General features: G+C 43.1%; 1 protein-coding gene across 1 annotated transcript in view; it reads left to right on the top strand.

The window, feature by feature from the left end:
- The window catches only part of LOC139924064 (disco-interacting protein 2 homolog C), a 241,252-nt gene that overhangs the window by 214,475 nt on the left and 13,700 nt on the right, over nt 1-13,077 (top strand). The window contains exons 22-27 of the mRNA XM_078287890.1: nt 1,258-1,379; nt 2,039-2,150; nt 2,526-2,635; nt 6,483-6,613; nt 8,663-8,831; nt 10,018-10,188. Coding sequence (XP_078144016.1) covers nt 1,258-1,379; nt 2,039-2,150; nt 2,526-2,635; nt 6,483-6,613; nt 8,663-8,831; nt 10,018-10,188 — 815 coding nt within the window. The remainder of the gene's footprint in view (nt 1-1,257; nt 1,380-2,038; nt 2,151-2,525; nt 2,636-6,482; nt 6,614-8,662; nt 8,832-10,017; nt 10,189-13,077) is intronic.

The raw sequence follows: 13,077 nt of genomic DNA on the forward strand, positions 1-13,077 counted from the left end.
ATTTATAGTTATAGTTGCGAATAGTAAGACATTTAGAGACATTTACTTTCAACTCAACATGAGACCCGGCTTCAATTCCCTCAAGCCAACAAGCTTTCAGCTGAGTGAATTTTTCATTTTAAGCAAAGGTTTTTCTTTTCTAACCATGATCAAAACTTTACCCTTTAACCAAATTGTTTTAGTTTTCTCATCAGGTGATGTGAAGGTATGAGTACGAATCATGGATGCAAATGTCGTACGAGAACTCATTTTTTTTGCCTTTTTTTGACCTCACGCAAGTAGGAGTCAGTTTCTTCAGATGCTACAATCTCATTTAGGAGTGAAGCTCTTCATGTGTAGAGAGATATGTAGTAGAGACGTAGAGATGTGTCGTCTTTGTTCAGTGACAAGGTTCAGGAAGTAGCTGCAGCCTCGGGGCCGGGACGCTGCCTCCAAATTAACTTTCAAACAAGGACACGGTTTTCACTGCTTTTATATGAGAAAGGACACAACTGCAGTTCAGAGTCAATCAAGCTGTGGAGGAGAAAACTGCAGCGAACGGAAAGAATAGTAAGCAGGAGATCACCTTAAAGCAGCTTTCAATTAACCAGCGCTCAATATTTAACCTGCTCGCTCTGTGTGTGTGTGTGTGTGTGTGTGTGTGTGTGTGTGTGTGTGTGTGTGTGTGTGTGGACCATATTGACCATTGTCTTTTTTTCCCTCTTTCTGCACATCTTCCTCCCTCCACCCCTTCCTCCTTCCCTCTCCTCCTCCCTCTCTCTTTCTTCCTCCCATCTTTCTTCCCTCCAATTCCCCTCTTTCCCCCCTCCCTCCTTGCCCTTCCTTCCTCCTTCCTTCTTTCCTCCCCTCCCTCCTCTCTCTCTCTCCTTCCCCTCCCTTCCTCTTTCCTCCCCTCATTCTTCCTTCCTCTCTCTTATTTACCCTTCCTTCTTCCCCTCTCCTTCCTTCTTCACCATCCTTTCCCTTCCTTTTCCTCTTCTTCCCTCTCTTCTCCCTCCTTCCTTCTCCTTCCCTCCCATCCCTTCCTCTCCCTCCCTCTTTCCTTCCTCTCCTCCTCCTCTCCCTCCCTCCCTCCATCCCCCCCCTCCTTTCCTCCTCCTCCTCCTCCTCTTTTTCCCTTGCACCCTTCTTCCCTCTCCTTATTACCTCCTTCCTTTCCTCTCCTTCCCTTCCCATTTTTCCTCCCTTTACCCATCTCTCTCCCTCCCTGTCTCCCTCTTCCTCCTCCTCCTCCTCCTCCTCCTCCTCTTCCTCCAGGTATCGACCTCATCGCGGCGTTCTACGGCTGCCTGTACGCCGGCTGCGTGCCGATCACGGTGCGACCGCCTCACCCGCAGAACATCGCCACCACGCTGCCCACCGTCAAGATGATCGTGGAGGTAAAACCTGACGCTGTGACGCCTCAGTCAGTCACATGATCACCTGCAGCGTCACTATCTCAATATGTGACTTATACATGGGTGACAGGAGGCGCAGATGGTGTGTGTGTGTGTGTGCGTGTGCGTGTGTGTGTGCGTGTGTGTGTGTGTGTGTGTGTGTGTGGGGGGGGGGGGGGGGGGGGGGGTTGAAAGAGCGGCAGGAGGAGAGAAATCAACTGCCATTCAACTCAATAGGAATATGTGATTCAGTTACTTCAAAGTAAAAGTCCTTTTTCATGCTGTGTTTCCGTTGTTTTGTCCACCTGCTGTCAGTTGTATAGCATAATGTATTGAGTTCTGTCAGTTGGATATACTGTCAGTTGTAGTATAATGTATTGAGTTCTGTCAGTTGGATATGCTGTCAGTTGTAGTATAATGTATTGAGTTCTGTCAGTTGGATATACTGTCAGTTGTAGTATAATGTATTGAGTTCTGTCAGTTGGATATACTGTCAGTTGTAGTATAATGTATTGAGTTCTGTCAGTTGGATATACTGTCAGTTGTATAGCATAATGTATTGAGTTCTGTCAGTTGGATATACTGTCAGTTGTATAGCATAATGTATTGAGTTCTGTCAGTTGGATATACTGTCAGTTGTTTAATTGGCTCTGGTGGTGCAGGTGAGCCGCTCGGTGTGTGTGATGACCACACAGCTCATCTGTAAGCTGCTGAGGTCCAAGGAAGCTTCAGCCGCCGTCGACGTCAGGACCTGGCCCCCCGTCCTGGACACAGGTACACACACACACACACACACACACACACACACACACACACACACTCAGATATGCTGTAAACTTCTTAAGCAGTATTGTTTCTGTTAAACAGTCATGTCATGTCAGTAAAGTAACTGAATTGAACAGACACACACACAAAGAACAAAGACAGGTAGACACATGCACACACACACACACACACACACACACACTTATATACAGTATATACAGTATATATATATACAGATAGACACATACTAGATACAAGCTACTGTCTCCCCTTTACTACAAATTCTGTAAATTTTGTCAATTCAGAAAAAAGACTTTAATAATAATATTGTATGGTATTGTATATTGAGACAGCCGTCACATAATGAGGTTGATTTCCCCTCAGATGATTTGCCAAAGAAGAAACCTCCTCTGCTGTATAAACCGTCCAACCCCGACACCCTGGCCTACCTGGACTTCAGCGTCTCCACCACTGGCATGCTCGCTGGAGTCAAGGTACACACACACACACACACGTACACACACACACACACACACACACACACACACACACACACACACGATGGACTATGGATCGAGTTCGTTCGTCCATCCGTCCGTCAAACCTGATATTTCAGGTGATATCTCAGACACCACCGGCCTGATTGGCCTGATGGGGGCGCTGTGTTTAAAGGTTAACAATTTTAACTCAAACGTGATATCTCAGACACCACTGGTCGGATTTTAATGAAACTTAGAGGGATGATGCATTTTGACACTGTGTTCTGGCGTCTTAAATGTCAAAATTTTAAACGTTGAAAGGCCATAACTCTTACTCTACCTTTCCAATTTTGACAAAACTTGGAAAGATGATGCATCTTTGCACTGTGTTCCACTTATTGGCCTGATGGGGGCGCTATGATTATGACTAAAGTTGAAAAGTTTTAACTTAAACGTGACACCTCAGACCCCACCGGTCCAATTTTGTGTTCTGGTGGTTTAAAGGTCAAAATTTAAAACTTTAAAAGGCCATAATGTCCCATTTTGACGAAACTCGGAGGGATGATGTATCTTGTTACCGATTGGCCGAAGGGCTGCCTGCATCATTCATGCGGGACGACGTGTTTCACTTGTTCATCCGGTACAGATGTAACCGTTTTAAGATCTGCTATTGGGTGAAAGCTGAGAGTGTGAGAGTGTTGGAGGCGAGTCGATCGGTGACATTTAAAGATTAAAGCTGCTATTGATCCCTGCTGCTCTACAACAGGTCAGCTCCTGTTGTTTCTCTGCCACCAGTCATCATGTGCAAGTGTGTGTGTGTGTGTGTGTGTGCTTGATTCCACTGAAGCCAGCTCCTAAACAACACCTCTTCTTGTTTCTTTGGTCTCTAATCCATCCCTGTTCAAACCCTTTTCTTTCCCCGACTCTCAGAAAGAGGAAGGGAGGAAGATTCATCTGTTTCCAGTCACTACAAGGAAACACAATCAATAAAAGACATTATACTCTGTATCGCTGATTAAAGATAGAATTGAACAGTTTAGTTTCAAAGGGAGATATCCACCATTTGAAGTGACATCTGCTCTTGCCCTTTTACTGTAATACAACAAAATGAAACCAAATTGTGAAACTGTTTAAAGGATCTCTGGTAACTGTTTCCCAAAATGGATATAAAGTAATGTGGAATAGAACTCCCCAGTTTCATCTATTACTTTAACCCTCTTCAGAAACAGATTAAACCAGATCAGCGTCCCGACTCTTCCTCTATGGCACATTAATATTCCAGGTCGGGGCTTCATTTTCTCAGCTATAAATCTCACCTTTAGAGGTCAGGTACCAGAGATTACAGCGCGTATCTGATGAGACTGGAGATAATTGTAGATGAAATCTATTCCTCTGGAGAGGAGGTGTATATTTTATCTGTCTAAAACGCAAAATAGAAGTCTATTCTGCCTGAGTCTTCCTTCCTTATTTCACAAACTATGGCTCTCACCCTTGGCCTCCTTATTGGTTGCTCATAATGTTTGTGATCTAGGAGTTGAAGCTTATTCTACTGTTGCAGTCAGCCACTCTGGATAAGAGCGACAGCTAAACGCCTAAAATGTAAATGTACTATAAATAGTAGAAGGAAAACCTCTGCAAATACTGAACAATTGTCCAACTTTCTGTCACACCCCAAAAAAAAAATCATTCCTATCACTTAAATTTAAAGTTAAATTGATTTTTTGACCCTGCAAACATCCACTTATCTATCCACATATCTATCTCTGTTAGTTTCATAATTACGGCAAAAAAAAGATAATCGTCTAATGGTGAAAATCCCAGATCCGGATCAACACCAAAATCGAATCCGTCGCTCCTTGGTCCAAGGCCGATCTGTCCACCAAACTTCATGGAAATCCGTTCATCTGTTTCTGAGAAATCCTGCTGACAGACAGACAGACAAACTAAAGCACAAGCTCCCTGCTGGAGGTGATAAATGTTAAGTAATTAGAAATATGTCTACAGCAGAGCGATTAGCATAACAAACGCTCAGACGCAGGAAGTCTCCGGATGCAGCGGCGACCGGATGAATTGACCGCATTGTTTTTTCTCATTGTGCTTCGGCACCAGCGCTGCCCGTTCCCGCATTGACTGATTTCCTCATTAAGCACAGTGATTAAACATAATGGATTGGCTGTTTAGCCGCGCATGAGAAAACACGCCGCCATTGTTTCCCTGCCGCCCGCCACTTCCTGTGCCGTTGATTAGACAGACAATTAGAGTGTGTTTCTCAAAGTGTTTATTAATAAGTCTTTTGTGTTGTGATTATGATGCAGAGGCACGAGACGACGTAGCGATGATATTTGACAGTCGGTGGTGTGAACGCTGTCAAAAGAAATGCATTGTGGTAAATAGAGAGACGATGAGCAGGGACGGGGAATCAATCAGCTGATTTTCTAGCTGGCTGCTTAACAAATACTGTATATATTGGCTGAATTACAGGTTAGCTTGCTTTAAAGGGGCGATAACAAAGATTTTACTGCGCCGCAGGACAAAATGACCATAATATATCTGCGAGGGGGCTGATAAGGTTAGTGATCAATACCAATCACTTAAAGATTACTTGGCCAGCTGCTGAGATTTCTGGCTTTCTCACTTTCTGGTCCATCCTCTGTTTTGGAACAGAAACTCCCCGCTCATTGGAATATCAAGACTGTCCCTATCCCCACACACACACACACACACACACACACACACACAGACACACCTACTTGCATTTCCAACTGCTCAAAGATGGAGGATGGACCAGCGTCCCAAAGATGAAAAATAAAAAGCCTCAAGCTCTCAAGCCAAAAAAGCAAATGACAAAACATTTTTATTATTCCAGTGTTTAGCATGATGATGTATTACCTCTTAACAAGATGTTTCTGTTGGATCTCCGCTCCAATGAGCTAGCTTACTCCTCTTTATTGTGAAAATGTGACTTTGTTATTTATGTCAGTTACAGGCCACCGTAGCTCAAGGGGACGGGAGGGTTGAGGCGATTCCTACTGGTCGCTGATAGATTACTTAACGGCCCTTTAAGTCAGTGTCAGTGGACTAGAGAGAGGTAGAATGGATAAAGCTGGACTGAGGTGAACCAGGCTGAACCAGGCCAAACCAGGCCGAACCAAGCCAAACCAGGCCGAACCAGGCCAAACCAGGCCGAACCAAGCCAAACCAGGCCACCTCTCCTCTCATTCAGAGTCCATTGCACAAGTGGCAGGTTGTGCCCTGTAACTATGGCTCTGGTGCAGGATCAGTTCCCTCGGGCCACTTCCGACTGCTACATGTAGCTGCACCTGTACCAAATGAAGCTGGATCTAAAACCTAATGAACGATGAAGGCTGTCTGATGAATGCACTGGTTTTTCGGTAATAAAGAAAGACATTTTTTAGGACATTCACCACCAGCCTCCAACAGCAGCTGAATTTGTTCTTCTTTCCTAAATCCTAATGGGAAAGCAAACACCACCCATTAAATCTCATATTGAGCCTTAAAATCACATTTTTCAAAAAACAAAACTGCAAATGCAGTGAGATAATTCCACTTGTTTCCAATGCAAATCAGCTTGTTTCAATAATTTTCTTGAATATTTTCTTGCTGTGACTGGAGGGTCTGCCTTATTCTGCCTTGTTTCAAGATGTTGACACTTATTTCTAGAAAAAAAAGTGAAACTGCTTTGAAACCAAGTAGCATTATCTCAGAATCTTTGGTTTTAAGGGAAAAGTAGCAGTAGTAGTAGTAGACTGAATAGAAGGCTAGACGACTTGTTGATGTGGACTCCCAGTGTTTTGCAGTGTGTGTCTAACCTCCATGTGTCACCTGTCTGTCTGCTGGACAGATGTCTCACACAGCCACCAGTGCCTTCTGCCGCTCCATCAAGCTGCAGTGTGAGCTTTACCCGTCCAGAGAGGTCGCCATCTGCCTCGACCCGTACTGCGGCCTGGGCTTCGTCCTCTGGTGCCTTTGCAGGTCAGTCAGTCAGACACACACACACACACACACACACACACACACACACACACACTGGATTCAGATGAAAGCCCTTTTTTCTCCATTTTGATTTCACCTGTAAAATCCACTCCAGTCATGAAGGGTGGGTGGAGATGAACGGGAGGAGACAAGTTAAAGGAGTTTTAAGTCTTAAGATAAGTTAAAGACACTTCATGTATCATTTTAACATCAATAAATCATTACTACATCAATTTTGAGACATTACTATAATTAAAAAAGTGAGACTATCATCGAAAAGATTGGCAGCTTATTGATGGATTTATTGGTGTGTTGGGAAATTCATCTTGTGACATACAGAAGTCAGATAAATGACACCAAAAAAAGAAATAACCCGCAATAAACACAACACAGTAAACATAGCACAGTAGACAAGACGGTACATTATTCACACATTCAAGGACTCAGTAATGTCGCTGCTGCTTTTGTTCAGCAAAGCCATGCTGGTGGCTTTTATGCACTAAACAAAGGATGTGACACATCTCCAATAATCGCCGGTCCTTTCTTCATCAGTCGGTTCCTATAGACTGATGTCATACATCCAAAAAAGTGTGTGTGAGAGAGAGAGAAAGAGGGAAGAAAATACATATTGTAGAAAGAGAGCGAAAGAGTATAATGAGTGGAGAAAGAGAGACAGAGGTTTATAGAAGCATGGCTGTGGGTTCATGTTTTATTCTGCTGGTTTACCAAAGCTGCCGTCTCCCAGAAGATGATGTAACTGCACAACTTGGCTTACTTTTCCACTCCCCCCCATCTCTCTCTCTCTCTCTCTCTCTCTCTCTCTCTCTCTCTCTCCTGGTTTAGTATCTACCTTCCCTTCTTCCTTTCTCCTCGCCCTTCCTTTCTCACTTTTAAATGACACTCGCTACATCTTTTTCCTTCTCCAATATCACACTCCCTTTGTCCTTTGTACTTTTTCCCCTGCTTTCTTTCTTCTTTCTTCCCTCCTCCCTCGCTTTTCTCTCCCTAAGCTTATCCTTCGAATGTCAACACTTCATATTATGGAAAATAATATGACATTATGGAAATATCACAGTGGGTTTCCCGTCCGAAAACCAAGACGAAAGAAGAGAGGCAACAAAGCTATATATATATATATTTTTTTTTTTATTACGTGGCATTGGGAGCGCTAGCCAGGCAGCCTTGGTCTCCCTTACTGCAGAGATCGACTCAGCCTTGAAGAATGGGAAGAAATCGGGTGTTTTTTTGAAGTGCTGAATATGTAACAGTGTGAATGTATTATGGAGAAGGCCGTTTCTCTTGAGTCAAATGTACTCACTGGGTTTCCGTAGTTTGAAAAGTGTAATTTACTCTGTTGGAGCATGAGTTGCAGGCCTTTGAGTGTAAAGAGCTTGTCATGTGCTGTACAGTGAATAATGGTCTTCCTCTGCAGGCGGTAGTGTGCACTTATATTGTATTGGCTATAAATTTAGGTATATTCAATTCTCTTATTGTTACTGCTGTGTGTGTGCGTGCAAATGTGTGGGTTGGTGTGTGAGTTTTTAAGTGTTTTAAAGCTGCACTAGCCAATTTTTGCACTTTGGCGGCCCCAAGTGGCAGTGGGAAGTAACTGTTTGGATTTTTGAAAGGTTGAAGGACTTCATTACCCAGAAATCCTGTTAGGTGACATCAGTAAAATGTCTTCTTAGTGTCTGTTTGGTGGGTGGAGGTAGTGAAGGGGTTAATGAGTAGACCAGCTTTCTCTGGACGGAGCGCTCGCTCACTATAAAGACACCAGAGAACTTAATCTGGACCAATAGGGTGAACACAGAACCTGAATGGATAGAGCGGTCCTCCCACTGTTCGCCATGGTAATTTGGCTAGTACAGCGTAAAATGGTGATTATGGAATTTTAAGGGTTAAGTAAGGGTTATCACTTGAGAACTGTGCAGATGAGTCTGTTAGCAAGCTGTCAAAACTCAACTGAAAGCAAACGTTAGCGACTTTTCTGCCGTTTTTCCCGTGGCAGATATCAGATTTTGAGCCTGACGGTCTGGTCTCTCTCTGCAGTGTGTACTCAGGTCACCAGTCCATCCTGATCCCCCCCTCTGAGCTGGAGGTGAACCCGGCTCTCTGGCTGCTGGCCGTCAGTCAGTACAAAGTCCGCGACACTTTCTGCTCCTACAGCGTCATGGAGCTCTGCACCAAAGGCCTGGGCCTGCAGACCGACTCGCTGAAGGTAGGGGGCGCTCCGCTTCACTAAATATCTACACTCACTGGCCAAAATAACTGGAACACCAGTTTCCCATAAAACATAAAAGCTATTATTGGCAAAATATAAGCATATGATTCATAAATTATTATTATTTGATAATATTATGATTAATTGTCATGCTCATCAAAAAAACGAGCCATAATCTAAAAGCTGCACATTAATTGAAAGTCACAAAACATCATAGATAATCAGATTAAGAACAGGCTGCAGGTTTTGCTTAACAAACGTGACAGCTCTTTTATGTTTTAAGGAAAACTGGTGTTCCAATTATTTTGGCCAGTGAGTGCATATTATATGCTTTACATTTTATGAATTTAGCTGATTCTCTTGTCTGGAGAGACTTGCAATAAGATAATGTTTCACACAATCACTGTGATGCCCTTGAGCAAGGCATTTATATCCTGTGAGCTACAGCATGTGTGTGTAATGTTACTTCATTTGAAAGTTTAAAGTGCCCTGTAATTAGCAATCAGTATAAGTCACTCTGTCGTTCAGTCGGTCCCAAACATTTGAAATAATTTACTGCACATGTGCCACGGCGGGACGCAGCTATAAAGACTCTATAAGCCTGACTGCTGCATGAATTTTGAGATTTGGTTTGGTTTGGGTTGGTAAAGCAGAGGTTTGCTGCACCAGAGATCCTGGATTCTAATCTTGAGTGAGTCAATTTAGCGCTACACTGGTCGCAGTTTATCACAAATTATGTGTTTGAGTAAGCTTCATGACCACAGGACTCCAGAAACCCTTTCAAAACACACTGTGTCATTTCTAGAACGCATGTTGTGAAAGCAGAAAATAAAGCTTTTTTTTTGTTAATGCCTGAGAAATGTGACTTTTTGACGAGGTTCTCACAGCAATTAATCAGCAATTAAGTTTATTTGCAGATGTAAATGGCAGCACGCAGAAAGTAGAGAGAAGAAAAATGAATACAGATGGGACTTATGAAAACATCTCACCTTATACCAAAAAAAACAAGTAAAAAACAAGTAAAAAAGTGAATTGCATAACAGAAACTAAATGTCACCAAAGCTCACCATGGTACAACACAGTACGACAACAACAAAACACATAAACAATACGGTGTAAACCAGACCTCTCCTGCCCCGCTCTCCTCCCCTCTCACTCCCCATCCTCCCTCGCCCCCCTTCAGTCTCGAGGGCTGGACTTGTCCCGGGTGAGGACTTGCGTGGTCGTGGCGGAGGAGCGTCCCAGGATCGCCCTGACCCAGTCCTTCTCCAAACTCTTCAAAGACCTGGGCCTGCACCCGCGCGCCGTCAGCACGTCCTTCGGCTGCAGGGTCAACCTGGCGATCTGCCTGCAGGTCAGTCACAGTTCCTACCTTCCTACCTCTTACTTTCTTATTTTCTCTGCCTCCGTCTCTTTTTTCGCAGAGACTGAGGATGTTTCTTGGTTTGACATTTTGGCCGGAAGTGCTGTAGAAGTTGTCAGAAACTTCCAAGTCCTACAACCAGGGAAACGTTGGCTGACGTTGACCGCAGTCGCCTCATTTTCTCATTTGTTGGATGCAGCTGAACTTTTGGCCAATCACGTACTGATCTGTATGCATGTCCAACCTTTTGCTGCAGCATCATTGGCGCTACGGCTAGAAATCTGGCTGGAGTCAACCACTGAAATCTAGCAGGGCGTTGTTTAAGGTTTGAACAGATTTGTCTTGGAGCTGCTGTGACATCCGAGGTAGACTTGGGGGTGTGTTCACGCCAAGCACGGACTAAAACTAAACTAGTAAACGCTCCAGAGTTCGTTATATACCTCATATACGAACTCTGCAGCGGTTACTTCTTTAGTTCGGTTCGTTTGGGCGGTTGAGAGCAATCTGAAAATGCGAGTCTGGGTCCTCTTCCAAGTGAACTGCATTAGGAGTGAGAATGTAATCCGAACCAACTACAGGAAACCACCCCAAGACCTAAGGTTTTATGAGTATAAGGAGATGGATTTTGACATCCAGCAGTTGCTCATATTCAGCTATTTCTTCATGTTTTCTTAATTGATACGAACACCAGAGAAGGTAAATCACGGTAAAAAGTGCAGACAAGTCCATCGTGTTCAGCTCAAGTTACAGTGTCTGGAATCGGATGTGTTTGTTTGTCAGAGAAAACAAACCGTGAGGTGTGATCGCACGCTTACTCATGCATCCGCTTCCAGTAGTCGTGTTTTGCCCTTCAGTGCGTTACATGGAATTAAATAGCTCGCTCTTGTGGAACTGTTTTTGTTTGCACTCTCCCATGAATTGTGTATTATACCCTGTGTAGTTTGCAAAATTTAAGATGCTTGCTTCTGTGCCGCTCTTTGGAAATGGACTTGAGTAGTTAAACTGGATTTCAGTGAACTGTGCTGTTTGTTTGCAGTTGGCAGGAAAATTAGGCAAAGATGTTGTTTTACCAGAGCGTCTGCTTGATCCAGGGGGTGCGTTTGTTTTATTTATCTGAGGGAAACGGATAAGCACAAAATTTTCATTGAGGTCAGGCAGGTAAACACTGTAATAGAATATGCTTTCCAAGAGGGAAAGTCTTTGGCGATAAATTGATGGTTTTGAGGGGCAGTGGACTCACCCCTGCCTGTCTGTGGCCTCAGTGGTTGTGGTTCAAACTGAATCTGGTGCTTATCCTCTGCAGCTTGGAGTTTTCCAGCTAGTCTATCGCTGCTGTAGCGGAAAAACCACCTAGCTGCAATTTTGGTTACGTTGCATTGGAAGTTTACAAGGTTGTGTATGTGTTGAATGACTTTCATGACCCCTGGGCGCTTCAAACCTGTTAAAGCCCCATTGTACAATGTCAAAAATACATGGGCGTCAGTGAAAACATAACCATTCTTTTCTTCCTTCTTTAAAAATACACTTTCTTGCAGATGTGTGGTTGTGGTGCGGCAGCAGCAGCGATATGTTTTTGGGGGACTAGATGACAGGCTCCAGAGAGAAAAGTCCCTTAGTTTGCCAGACAGGACAACAAACTAAACCGCAGATCTTTCTCTCTACATAATCATTCTCTCCGCCTGCTGCCTCTCATCCAAACAGCCAGCTCTGGAGACACGGAGCTCTCTCTCTCCGTGTGTCTCTGGGGTTCAGCTTGTCTGTGCAACATGCAGCGTCATCCGTCCATTTCAGGCTGATCATTGCTGTCACATTCCAGCTATGATTTGCAACCTTCAGTGGATCAAATCAAGTTATTCCCCAAGTTCATATCAAAATGTCATTGAAGTTTGTCCTTTTGGTATTCTTTAAACCCTGTCATTGAACGTAGGGCTGAACAATTAATCGAAATTTTACCGAAATCGCAATATGGCCTGCTGCAATTTTCAAATCGCAGGAGGCGCAATATTTGTTAAAGGCGAAATGTGTGTCAAAATACCATTTTAAATTAAATATTGTCGTGCTGCAGAGATGTCCTGGCCTACACATCATATTCTACAGACTTAAGAAAACATCTTTGTTTGGTACAGATCCCCGCAAAAATCACACCATAATCATTTTAATACGTTTTTCATTGAAAATGAGAATAATGATGTAAAAATTATCATTCCCTCTAATATCGCAAATCATATCGCAATTGCAATATCAGTCAAAATAATCGCAATTAGATATTTTTTCAAAATCGTTCAGCCCTAATTGAATGTACCAATTCAAATTTTTTTTACCTTATTTACCTGGAAGCTAAGTAAAGATATCTGCTGGATAATTAAGATCCAAGTTAAGTTACTATCCAATTTTCTATCAAATGTCAATGTATGAATCATTTTATTGATATTTGATATATAAGATATACAGTATATAAGATGTATCTTCAACCTGAATGAAGAGAGTTGCTAAATATTCTTGCTATATTCAACATAACTGAATCATTTATGAGCCTGTTGTTGTTGCACAGTAGATGATTTCTAACTGCATGTCTCATAACTTGAATAAATGCTGAGCCAAAAGAGCCAAATTGTGATGAATGTAAAATGACTAATATTCTATGTTGAACGACACCGTAACCTAAATTAACCAATCGCTTTCTAGCGGCTGAAATTGACAAGACTAATATTTGGCTTAACAATCCTTTCAGTTGTGACTGCTTGTTTTATTTCTTTCAGTTTTCCATTTTGACATTTTCTTCCCTCCTTTCTTCGTGTTTTGCATAACCCCGCCCACATATCTCATACTTGGTTTTGTCTCCGCCCTCCTTCCTTCCTTCCTTCCTTCCTTCCTCCTCTC

Source organism: Centroberyx gerrardi, chromosome 13, assembly GCF_048128805.1.
Source record: "Centroberyx gerrardi isolate f3 chromosome 13, fCenGer3.hap1.cur.20231027, whole genome shotgun sequence".
Lineage (NCBI taxonomy): Eukaryota > Metazoa > Chordata > Actinopteri > Beryciformes > Berycidae > Centroberyx > Centroberyx gerrardi.